Genomic DNA, 12425 nt, shown 5'->3' with positions numbered 1-12425 from the left:
ATACTGTTGAGACAGTTGCCACGTTTGACCATAAAGTAAAGCAGTAACTTTGCATCATCAGCTCCTTCAACCATTAAGTGAAGTATAATAAAAAGAGCAGCCAAATGAAAATATATTTTAATTCTTTAATAAAATCGTGAGGGTGCAATAGAGCAAAAACATTTGTTATAGAAAACATGGAACCCCAAAAAACGTCCACACACACAAGTGCAGCAAACATTCGGACGATCATCATTATTTGGGGTGGTCACAGGATCAGGTGAATTCAACTGAAAAAGGCTTATGACTGATTAAGGAATTTGATCCCAGTACAGGTGAGCCATGTGTCAAAGCTTCAAACTCAACAGATTCAAAGGTGTCCCAGTAGTGTTGTGTTACAGCTGCTCGTAACTTTTTGAAGCAATAAATATTACCACACTGTTCTTCTGGGAAACACTTCCCATCATCGCTATCTGCTCTCACCTGACTCAATGACCATCCATGGGCGCATGTCAGAACAGCCGACTTGTTTTGACCTTTTGAACTTTAAACATTGATTGACTGAGGGGGGAGACGCCTTCCCAGGCTGGTTATAATACTGACAAGGGACAAGTCTACTCTCCTCTGACTGCATCTCACAAGGGGTATGGAAGGGGGGAGGGGCATGGGTGACCTGCAGGACAAAAGCAAAGTGCTTGCTCTGTCCATGTGCTGTATTTAAGCAAGAATTCTTCAATAAATACAAAACAAAAAAACACTTGAATCTTGAACACTGAATCCTTATCACACACTCATTCAGACAGAAAAAAACAAAAACACTCTTACTTGCTGTATCTAGAGAAGAAATTCTTCATGGCCAAGGTTAAAGCAAAGGTTATAGTTTTTGTTTTAATAACTCGGCGTCTGATAAATGGACTGATAACAGCACAGGCGAGAGGTGTGGAGAGTGAGAGCAGACGGCGGTCTTGAGAGGCCTGAGACACAGAACAATGAGAGCGGAGCCAGGAGTGCTACTGACTGCCTTGCTAATGTTAAGGACACAGTTTGAAAGAGAAAAACAAAGTTAATCAGTCTTTGAAATCGAAAGGGGAGCCTGCATGCGCTAATATATAGGAGGAAAAGGGAGAGCAACTAGAGTGACGCACAACTAACATTCTTTCACAGACATGACAAGGTTTTTGGTTCTCTTGGCCTCAGAGCTGGGGGTGGGGTGTCAGTTGCTTGGGCGAACAAATGCATAAGCACGCACACACAGCTAACCGATATGTAAAATATATCAGAAAACAAGCATATTGAAAGCATTGGCGCGTTTCCAGTGAGATGACAAATACATACAACAAGATTAGGCTAATGTATAGTATATGTGATCTCAAAATATGTCTCGGTGATCAGTCAACACTGCCTGCATGACATTCCACAAGGCCACATATGGTCCTAACCTACATGCATCTTTAAAGTATAAAAAATACGGACGATTTGCTTTCAGCGCTCTCATCATAAACAGACAGGCACACAACCCCAAGCCACACACAGCATAGGAAATATCTTCCTCGTTGATTATTACATCTCTAAACTTAAGTATCTAAGTATTCAGTACGTATAGTATACAGCATGCTGTATATCAGGGAATACCAACTCAACTACCACATTGTATTGGTAGCTTTGTGCAACGCCTCCCATTGTGTTGGTCCTACTGGTGTGGTAAAACACTCAGAATCCCAATATGCAATCTGATCACAGACAGCAACTTAACCTGGGAAGGATCAGGGCCGGATCTTAATCCACATTTCTGCCAGTTTCCGTCAGTTTTCTCTTACACACAGCATCCATTGAGAGGGTGGAGGAAGCAACAATGAGTCCTACAGGCACTACAGGTAAGTTACAAGGTACATAAAACAGGAGTGACCTCGTAAACCCTCTCTTGTAGAGACAGCATGTGCAACGAGCAACCATTAACAGGAGAGATATGCAATGCAACGTGTTTCGGATTGCAAGGTCACCCGCTGACTATACACACTACCAAAACGGTCATTCTTTCTTTGTGTACTTGTGAGAGGTCAGGGGTGTAACCTACTCAAGCAACTGCTCTGCCAGCTAGTTTCAACATCTTAGAACTGTACAACTAACCGTAATAAAACAAATGGACAAAATGACAAGATCATCGTCTTTTGGTCAAAATCTGTTTTTCACAAAATATCTTAAGACATATAATCTCTTCCAAAGCAAGAGAGTCAAACAAAAATACTACACTTTATGAACTATTTGCAGAAGAATTTTTACAACACAACAGCTCAAGTGAGCATTGATGTGCAGTAAAAAAAATCTTTGCCTGTGTATAGACAGTAGTAGTTTGTGGGTATAAGGGGACTATACACAGTGTACACTCTTAACTATGAATGCAGGAGTTGTTTTCTATGGAAAAGGAGGCACTGGTCTTGACATGATACCCAAGGGTGTGGCTTGACTGGAAGAGTGTAAATATGTAGAAGGCAGGGAAACGCGGAGGCAGAAGAGAGAGAGACATACACAGACAGTGATGTGGTTTAAAAAATAAAATCATTCCTGTTTAATCTCTCCCTTAAGCTTTCTCTTCACACGTGAGTACGGACTGAGGTTGTCGTCCATTATGAAGTCATACAGAACCTTCACCCACGACGTGTACTGGGGAAGGTCGTCATAGTACTCGGCTGCGATTTTCTTCACCTGAGAGGGAACAAGTGCATGACGGGAGAGCAGATTAATTTATTGCAATTCTATTCACTTAGTTAGTAGATAGCTTCATGAACTGATTTGCAGTACAGTAGTTACATGTTTGTGAGTATGGGTGTTGCCTCGTTTGTTTTTAGCACCTGGCTCTGTCTGTCACAGGAACGTTAATGACAGACAAGTCGTTTCAAGCCTGAGACAATGCGTATGTATTCTGTGTGTTGCTTGTATTACGCCAAGTCACAACTGACCATACTAAAACAAACACCAAAATCATATCCCAAATCAAAGTATCTAGAATTCCATCTGACACCCAAATACTAGCCCTCAAGACCTTTCTGTTTAATGATCACTTCTCCTCCACACCCAACACATAGCTCCATACAGATAACTTGTCTTTGTTGTATTGTTTTGTTTGTTTGTTGTTGTGTTTCCTTGCCTTCCTACTATGTAAAGCGACCTTGGGTTTGAAAAAAGGCGCTATATAAAATAAACTTATTATTATTATTATAAAAACTAAACCTAACCCCAACCCACGCCACCCAACCAACCTACCATAGGCAACCTGCGGCCTGGGACGCTGGGGAAGTCGTGGTGCTCGTTGTGGTAGCCAACGTTGAAGGTGAGCAGGTTGAGTGAGCCGTAGTAGGAGTATGTCTCGTGGCCCTTGAGGAACATGTAATGTTCGGCGATAAAGTGACCTGAGATAGGGTGCAGGCCCATGCCCAGCATGGACCCTGCCAGCATGTAGACCACCGGCTTGGCCCCCCACAGCCAGTAGAGGGCGATGTTAAAGGCGAACTGGATGGCCGTGTTGGCCAGCTCCAGATGCGTGATGGGCTTGGGGTTGATGCAGAGCGGGCGGATGGCGTAGAAGAGCGGCTGCAGGATGATCCAGATGAACTTGCGGAAGCGCGTGCAGAAGAACCAGCCCTCAAAGTCTGTGGGGATGTCCACGTCGATGCCGTCGCCTCCTAGGTAGCGGTGGTGGTCCAAGTGATAGCGCTTGAAGGAGGCCGAGTAGGGCAGGCCGATGGGCAGGTTGGCGAACATGGCGAACCAGCGGTTGAGCTTGGCCCGGTTGTTGCCGAAGGCCGTGTTGTGGGAGATCTCGTGGATGGCCAGCGTCATGGAGTGGTTGATGCAGCTGCCGAACGCGTAGGTCCAGAACATCACCCACTTCCAGTCCAGGTCTTTCACGAGGTAGAAGGCCAGAAACTGGATGCCCACCATCATGCAGACAATCCACTTCAGACGCGGGTCGGGACCCATCAGAGATTTGATCTCTGGGTACTTCGCTGTTGGAGAAAATTTCGAAAAGTTAATGAAATAACAACAGTGATGAGAAATTAGTTGTAGTTGCTGGGTGTGCCCTTTGGTTTTCTCCATGCACGGAAGCCTAAAACGACTTAAGCCAAAATTACTGGACTTTAAAAACAACTCAGCCAAACTGCTTTCAATCCCTTGTGGCCTGCAACTCAGCTCAATTTTCTTCTTGTGATTATCACGAGGTCATTAAACTGGACAGTCCAGGCCTTTCATGTCATCTCTGCAACCTTAAGGCCTGCCTTCCATCGCATTAGACGGCAAAGCTCTATAGCTCTAGAGTCTGCACCACAAAGCACAGCAGAGTAGACAGCATGACGCAGCGCTCACATATTCTCAGTGTTTACCTCCAGCTCTTGAGAAAGGGAGGGATCCGTTCCTGTCCATTTCAGGGAGGCTGAGGAGTGTGACTCAAAGGGTCAGTGAAAGATGTGAAAGCACAGCAGGACTGCTTGGGCAACGTACCGAGGTGGAGTCTTATTTACTCTTTGTGATCTCACCAGGGACAGGATAAACATTAACCCATGACGGCCAACGAATGCTGAAATGTGGCAACTACAAAACAACTCCAACAAAGGATACTCTTTCTACACACAACCTGGTAACCTGCTTTGGTTACGGACTGGTCAGATTACATTTTTATGTGTGGACACGGCCCTTTAAGTTAAGCTTTGATGCTCATGATTCTGTATTGGAAAAAAAAGCTCCTTTTTATTCTTTTTATTATTTCAGGTGAGGAGGTTAAATTCCTAGGTCATGTCATATCTGATAATTAGACAGATGACAAAGACCTATACCGACAGCGCTGTAAAATCTATTCTCAAGCTAACATGCTTATAAGGAAGTTTTCTATGTGCTCTGACTCTGTGAAGTGCTCCCTGTTTAGAACTTACATAAAACCACTATATACTGCTCAATTGTGGTCTAACTATAAGAAAAAGAGTATGCAGAAGCTTAAGGTAGCATACAATGATGCAATGAGGTTGCTGCTTCGTGTCCCTAGGTGGCATAGTGCCAGCCAATTATTTGTGTCCACTAGAGTGCCTACCTGTGAGGCACTCTTAAGACAATTGATGTTTAGCTTTATGTGCCGCCTGGACAAGTCAGAGAACCAAATAATTGAAGCCCTAGTCAGCCCTCTGAAAAGCTGTTACAGATTCACTTCTAGGTTAAGAAGGCATTGGTGTAAATGCCTGTATGTCCTATAGGCTAATATGTGATTTCCTATGTATTTTGTATCTCCTTTTTATACTATTTATTATGTATGTGTATGATATGGACCTGTGCCTTATAATAATAATATTTTATATATATATATATATATATATATATATATATATATTTCAGAGTGCGAACCTCTTCACTTTCATCCTAACAACTGGTTTTTACTCACCAGTCCTAAAACTTAACATCTGAGCGCAACATTATCCTACCAGACTATTGCCTCATTAATTTCACATTCATGCCAATGTGGAAGAGTTAGAAAATGTGGCTACAAGACTATTTGTGTGGGGAACTGAGTTCCATTAGCTGATGATGGGTCTAAAACAGCCTGGTTGTGAATGCTATCGCGAGTACCAAGCTCTGCAGTTAGAGTCCAATGCACACTTTTTATGAGCGTCATTCATTGCCCTAATGCAAATCGCCCATCACAAAATGACAGGTAAAAATAACCCAGAAGCCACTATTCAAATGATTAACCTGTGCAAACAATGGCATCATTACAGAAGCTTATCTTATTATTGTGTATTGGACGGATTTAGATAAGAGTGGAACTGCTGCCAGTCTTTGGGTTTATGAGATTCTGACTTCTTAAGATCTTATTAAAGCAACACCAAAGAGTGTTTTGTACCTTAAAATAATGTTTCCATAATCGTTTCAGTGGTTCATCAACTCATAACAGGGTGAACGGCACTTCTGCATTCGTTTCGCGACCCTCTATCGGCTATAACCGCACTATGCAAATTTGCCAGATCGGGTAGTGGATCTGTAGTTCGACGGAATGAGAAAAAAAAAAAAAATTTGACTTGCTTCTGATTCATGCAACATATTCTTGTCTGTGGACATTGTTATTTCCAAAGCCGGTGCTGGATAAACAAATAGCGTGCGTGCGACAGAGGTAAAGCGCTTTGGTGTTGCTTTAAGGGTGCCGACTCAAATAAAAATCCTTAAGAAAACAATGTAATGACAAAAAATAATTCAGTTTTTTTTTCAATTTTGCATTTTACTGGTATGAAACTGGTTATGGGACCTGACATAAGTAAAGTCTATGTTTATATGCTCATGCATGGCATCACACAACCACAACTAATAGAATGTCACCAATGTGGAGAGAGAACGTGTGCATTCAACACCAACATGTGACAATTCAACAAGGGCCACAACTGAAGGTAACTTAATCAGGTCCCAACACAGAGACACACCCTCTCCTGTAAAGATGTTAAAAAAGGAGATTTTGCCTCCACTACATCACAGGACTTCTAGTGTAAGCCTATAGCTTATATGTAAATAATATGGCAGCCCTGCTATTTTAGGTGCTAGCCTATGATTTAACCCATTTACTCCTAAAATGCCTGCTAAAAACGCCTATAGAATCCTATGGCATTCTAGACTAAATAACGTTATTTCCTGAGGGTTTTCTGAAAACATACTAAAAATTGTCAACGTCTACCAAAATTTAATATCTAAGCCTCTGTAGCACCTAAAAACATGAAATAAAAAGCATGCTGCGCTACGCAGCATCCAGCGGGAGGGTCAATGTTGCGTCATGCAGCATCCAGCGCGAATGGGTTAAATGGTTGAGGGGGTAAAACATGTACTACTGCATGCAAGTCATGCAACTTTTGTTCAGACAGTACTTCTCATGTGCACACTGTTATGTTATCAAATTACTTTTTGCTATATTAATCTGTAGGTTCATCAGTAAAATAAAAAGCCTACTCATAAGAGATGACAATGAGATGATACTGCCCACTTCTTAAAATGTAGACTTTACAATTGAATATGATGATTATAACTTTATTGAAGTTGTAATTAGGCCTACTACTTTTCTATCATCATTGGCTGTAGCTACCTTACGAAATCATCCTGAAAACAATTTTGTTAAGTGGGAGTATAGCCTGGGGTTTACCTCTCTTAACCTGGGCGCGGTGGTAGTGTAGCGGTTAAGGAGCCGGGCTAGTGCGCAGTAGCCTAAAAGTTGCGGCTTCAATTCCTGGCTTCCACTGTTGTACCCTTGAGCAAGACACTTGTTGCTGCTGGGACAGTGTAATCCCTTTGTAATATAGTTGACATATGTAAGTCACTTTAGACAACAGTGGCTGCTAAATGTAAACCACTCAGATCTACAAAAGAAGCAGTGGGTTCATCAGGACTGATGTTGAGAAGTTTAGCTATTGTGTTTAGGATTGTAAACATCCACCATCATTTATGCTTGCCAAAGAAAGAATTAAATGCATTTTCACATCTAACAAAATAATGCCTTCTTATATGAACCTTTCAATTTGATGGCACTTATTAACAAGGTCATGTTGACCACTGTGTGCGCTCATGCTAGCAGCCCTATAGATAAGCGCACAATGTGAATATTCACATTCAGTCCACTGTTGGTCACACACAGCCTTTCAGCTAGGTAAGATAGGAATTAAACGGTCCCTGTTAACCTACGAGAAACTCACACAACTAACAAAGCAATCAACTATTAGGCTACATCTACACGATAGCAGTAGCACCCTTCAAACTAAAATATTAAGCCTGTCCTTTGAAAATACACTACCAAATTTAACTTAACTTGCCTAACTTGCAATTATGCAAGCACATAATGTAATCTGAAAACTGCTGTCCTGATTAAAAAAAACAATCCAACTGACTTCAGCTGGTATTTTGTCTATAATGGAGTGGAATGGAAATTTGTGACCCTAAACTTTTGACCGGTAGTGTACATAAACATGTCCAACCTAAAGACCAGTCTAAATACTATGCTTTAGAACAGGGCAACTTTTGTGAGAGGCTGAAAGAGAACACGGGAAAGAAAACACCAGGTTATCACGACTGTGTTTTTACAGTGACCGCGAGGGGTGGACTGGCAATCAGCCGAAGTGCCAGTGTTATCAGTTCAGGAAGAACAATACAAGAGCACAACCTCAGTAAACTCCATTACAGCTGAGACTTGTTGTGAGAACATTTTTTTATTATGCCATAAAAACAACTATATGTATTTGCTATTATGTTAAAAAGTGCTTTTGATTACTTTAGTTCTACTTGTTGACTAAACAGCAGGTCATTACAAAACTTGTACTTCAAAGACATTCTGTGTGTGTGTGTGTGTATCAACATGTCACAACATGTTGATACACACACACACACAGAATGTATCAGGAAGCGCTTTCAGACATACGTGTAAGACCGGAGGTTCTGCCGATGTTAAACGGTGGGGCTGTATATCTGAACGACATAACCGGTCATATGGAAGTCCGAATTTACCCGGTGTTTATTCTACTTCCCCCCTAGTATTTCCTCCGGACATTATGTAAATGTGCTGTGTCTGAACAAGGAGTAGAACATGCGGTTAAAATTCACACCTAGTGAGAGGGCGTGTTAGTGACGTTTCTTTCGTGCGTCCATGTGGTTAGATCTGACTTAAATGCCAGTGTTATGATGGAGTGGCATAGTGCTGTCCAGAAAATCTCCGACCTGGAAAGATGCAGACATCACGGAGCTACTGTCCATGAGGGCATACAACATTTTGATAGAACACCTGAAGGGAACGTTATATGCCTAGAGAAAATGAAAACGAAGAAAACCCAACTTTGTTCCAAGCTCCTTACGTAAATGCGACACATGGGGAGAGGATGCTTTTGGAAAAAATAAACCATGAAAAAACGAACAACTTCACTGTTATTAATGTTAGTATTTTGTTTGTTGCTTAAAAACGTTGTATGATCTTGAAGTCTTGAGTTAGCCTACTGAATTGGCTGGTAGCCTACCATAAAGTTTGTGCATGCTCTCTCTCTCCAACGCAAACCAGATTTGGGGTTCTATAGCTAATTCTGGTACATAACGTTGAAAACAGATAAATGTGTTTATTTGAAGCACACATACAAATACTGTAGGCTAGGTCAATTTCAAGTGTGCACTTACGTGACTAGCCTACTTCAAGTATTAGCCTATGCACAATAGATTTCTCTTCTTTATCCTACATAATGCATAGGCTACACTTTGTAAACAAAAAGCAGCTGTGACAGGCAGCGGCCGCATATATTCTGCGTCATATCTCGCATCTTGTGAACTCTACAAGCCCCCACCCCTCACTCGACAACCACACGGAGATTCTGTAATGTGTGTATATGTCGTTCACACATACGTCCGTATAAGGTCAGTATTAGGTCCGCAGGTTAGCATCATATCTGAATCATCCGAAGGGTAGGACCTCCGTTTGACAAACCTCCTCATATACTCCGGAGGTTATATCTGAAAGCGCTTAACATGTCACATCCTGCCAGAAGGATGTGTGTGTGTGTGGGGGGGGGGGCTGCACTGTGATGTAATCTACTAGGCTATGCCTCCACATGTCTACTACCATAGATATAAAGACACAGGCAACTCCAATACAATACAATCAACCATAAGCAAATGCATCATGTCTGAACAGGAAATCAGGGGGTCTGACCATAACCTTGAGCTGTAGTAGAAGGCACTAGTGCTTTCGCATATCACAATCTAGCTCCCCTCTACATGCTTATGTGTCCCACCACCCCACCCCTTACTCTCTTATCAGAACAGAGAACAGGTCAGGATGAAACAGCTGTCCTTTACTCAACATTTAGACAGGGGAGTCAAGGCAGAATGGGTGTACCACACACATCATCCAAGTTAGGCTGCAGAACAGGACCTGACTCGATTGATTATATGTAAAACGACTCACTGGTGTGTTTGGACAGCGTGTATTCAAGTTTTTCCAATGCATTAACAAGCTACTAAAATCGTTCCAAGGATGGGGAGCAATGTACTTTTTCCAGGTGAAAAGGCAAGCAATACCTAATCCAAAGCTACCACTACAAACACATTTCCCCCCCTAAAATAGGAGCTGTAATCCTGTTCATGCTCTATTATCCTCATCGAACAATGGTGACCAAGTCATCTCCATGTCCCCTGACGGTTGTGCTAAGCACACAAGGGACTTGCTTCTGAATTATTCAGATGGGATTTGTCTCCTACCTTATGGCATGGACAAGTCATCTGCAATTCACAATGGGACAACTCTCCACCAAGCAATTAACCTAAGGGTCTGTCATGTTAGCGTTACAGAGGGGACTTTACAATGGTTGATTGCCTCTTCATGATAAAACATACTGTAGCAACTGCCCTCTTCACACCAGACTGAGATCCATAGGCATTTAAGTCCATGTAAATGACAAGTGCCTTTTGGTTCAAAGGAGGTTCAGTTTTTAGAACCAACCCTGAATTAAGTTTAAAACGGCACAGGTCAGTCTTGCTGTACACAAGGCTGTCCTTGTTATAGTGGAACAAAAGGCTTGGAGCTGGGTCCTAAGGACACACATTTTTGACCCACCATCACATGACCGTCATCGGAGTCCTTCCCAAGTGTTTCATGATTCAGTTGGTCTTACTGTTTTGTGCTTCTCTGACAATGGTTGTTTAGAAAACTCTTCAACCAAACAAACATAATTAATGCTTGTCTAGTATTACAATCAATCAGTGGATTCCTGATGACTAGCGTACATAATTAATGTGATCAACAGCTTACATTTGGTAAACCCCTTCCATTTCTCCTTCAAGTTCTGATTGAAAAAGAGTCATTCAATGTGCTTTACATAATCAAAAGCATACAAGAGTATCAGATTCAATCAGAGTAATAGTAAGAGTAATAATAAATAAAAGCATACAAGGACAATACAAAGTACATAACAGAGGACATTTGACAACTTCTAACTTCATCTGATTTCAGACCCACTCGCAAATGCTAGAGGTAGGCCCACCGTTGCAGTACAGGGAGTAACGGCACCTGACAGTTCTTTAGTTAATTAAGCACGTCGGCCAAAGGTAATGTTAAATCTAGCAAATGAATGACAGCAAGTGGTGGAAAATAGTTTTAACACTGGGGACCTCACGTTAGTTGGGTAACGTTAACAATAGATGCATGTTGCTTAAATCTAGTTAGCAAGCTACTAGCCAACCAATCTTTTCGCATAGGTCCAGGGAGTGGCCTAGAAGAAACGTTAGCTTTCCTAGCCAGTTGCTAGCTCCCACCCAGCCAACATAACGGTTTCAGTTCACTCGTGACCGCAAACTGTATTGTATGCTACTGTATTGTATACTTTTTTTTTTTTTAAATGGTACATCATTTCAAATACAGTTGGTTAAGGACCCAACAATAGCTGTGTCCAGATTAGGTTAACGTTTACGTTGCGTAACCAGCAAACGTTGGTTCATTAAAATAGAGCTAACGTTAAACCCAATAGTTGACGTTTTAGGTTATAATAAGGGGTAATCACAGTTGACAAACTAATTTTTAGTACCAAATTAACAGTGATGATAACATAACCTTTACATTAAGTTGTGTGTATCAGAACACAACATATGTGTCTCATTGAACAAATATCGCTAACATAACGTTATCCTAACTTACTTCAGAAGCAGAATCTGCTAGAACTAGCTATCCGGGTAACATTAACGTTAGCCATCACCTAAGTAAGATTAACGTTAGCCTATCATTAACGTGTGATTGTAGTAACGTTATATTTTGTCGCAAATAACGTGTTAAAACAATAACGTTACTACATCACTTTTGTGCAAGACTTATAGTAAATGAGAAACAGACAACATTGTCCTGCTGCTACGCATCGACAGCAATGATTTGACTCACCTAAAATTTCTTTCCTCCGGTCGGCGTGGGGCTGATCAGTATACACCCATTCGTAATCTTCCCGAGCAACCCGGTTACCCATTTCTTTTCTTGTTTATGCCACAGACTACTTGCTTAATTTTTTTAAACCGAATCAGTTACTCAGGACGAACCCCTCCAGCACAGGCAGCTGGCTCTGTCGGTTGTGGACACCAGGTAGTTCTAACTCCGCTGAATCCGCTCACAAATCATGCCTAATCGGACTGAAAAGTGAAGTGAACACTTCCCCTTGCGTCGCTCAGAACAGCAGAGTGGGAGGGTCAACTTCACCTCCTCTCTGCAGTTACAAGTGTCTGATCTGAACAGCCTATTTTACAGTAGCTGTCCTTTTGTCTGAATAATGTTACATTTAACTAGCCTGACGAGCCAGACCCAAATTGCTGCCGTCTAGATTTCTAGGCTAACGTTTAACTAGAGCCAGGCGGAGCTTGGTGGAACGAAATTCATCTGGCGAGAGTCAGGTTAGCCATTTCTCGGAAGGTCACTGCAT

General features: G+C 41.9%; 1 protein-coding gene across 1 annotated transcript; it reads right to left on the bottom strand.

Moving 5' to 3' along the window:
• Nucleotides 1-111: 111 nt before the first annotated feature.
• On the bottom strand, nt 112-12425 carry degs1 (delta(4)-desaturase, sphingolipid 1). The gene is made up of 3 exons (XM_048270374.1): nt 11897-12425; nt 3241-3983; nt 112-2682 (listed from the first exon to the last, which is right to left on the bottom strand). Exons 1-3 carry the CDS (start codon nt 11976-11978, stop codon nt 2536-2538), a joined length of 972 nt encoding a protein of 323 aa, XP_048126331.1. The 5' UTR covers nt 11979-12425; the 3' UTR covers nt 112-2535.

Source organism: Alosa alosa, chromosome 18 (assembly GCF_017589495.1).
Source record: "Alosa alosa isolate M-15738 ecotype Scorff River chromosome 18, AALO_Geno_1.1, whole genome shotgun sequence".
Classification (NCBI taxonomy): Eukaryota; Metazoa; Chordata; class Actinopteri; order Clupeiformes; family Clupeidae; genus Alosa; species Alosa alosa.
This window is presented reverse-complemented; position numbering and strand designations above follow the sequence as displayed.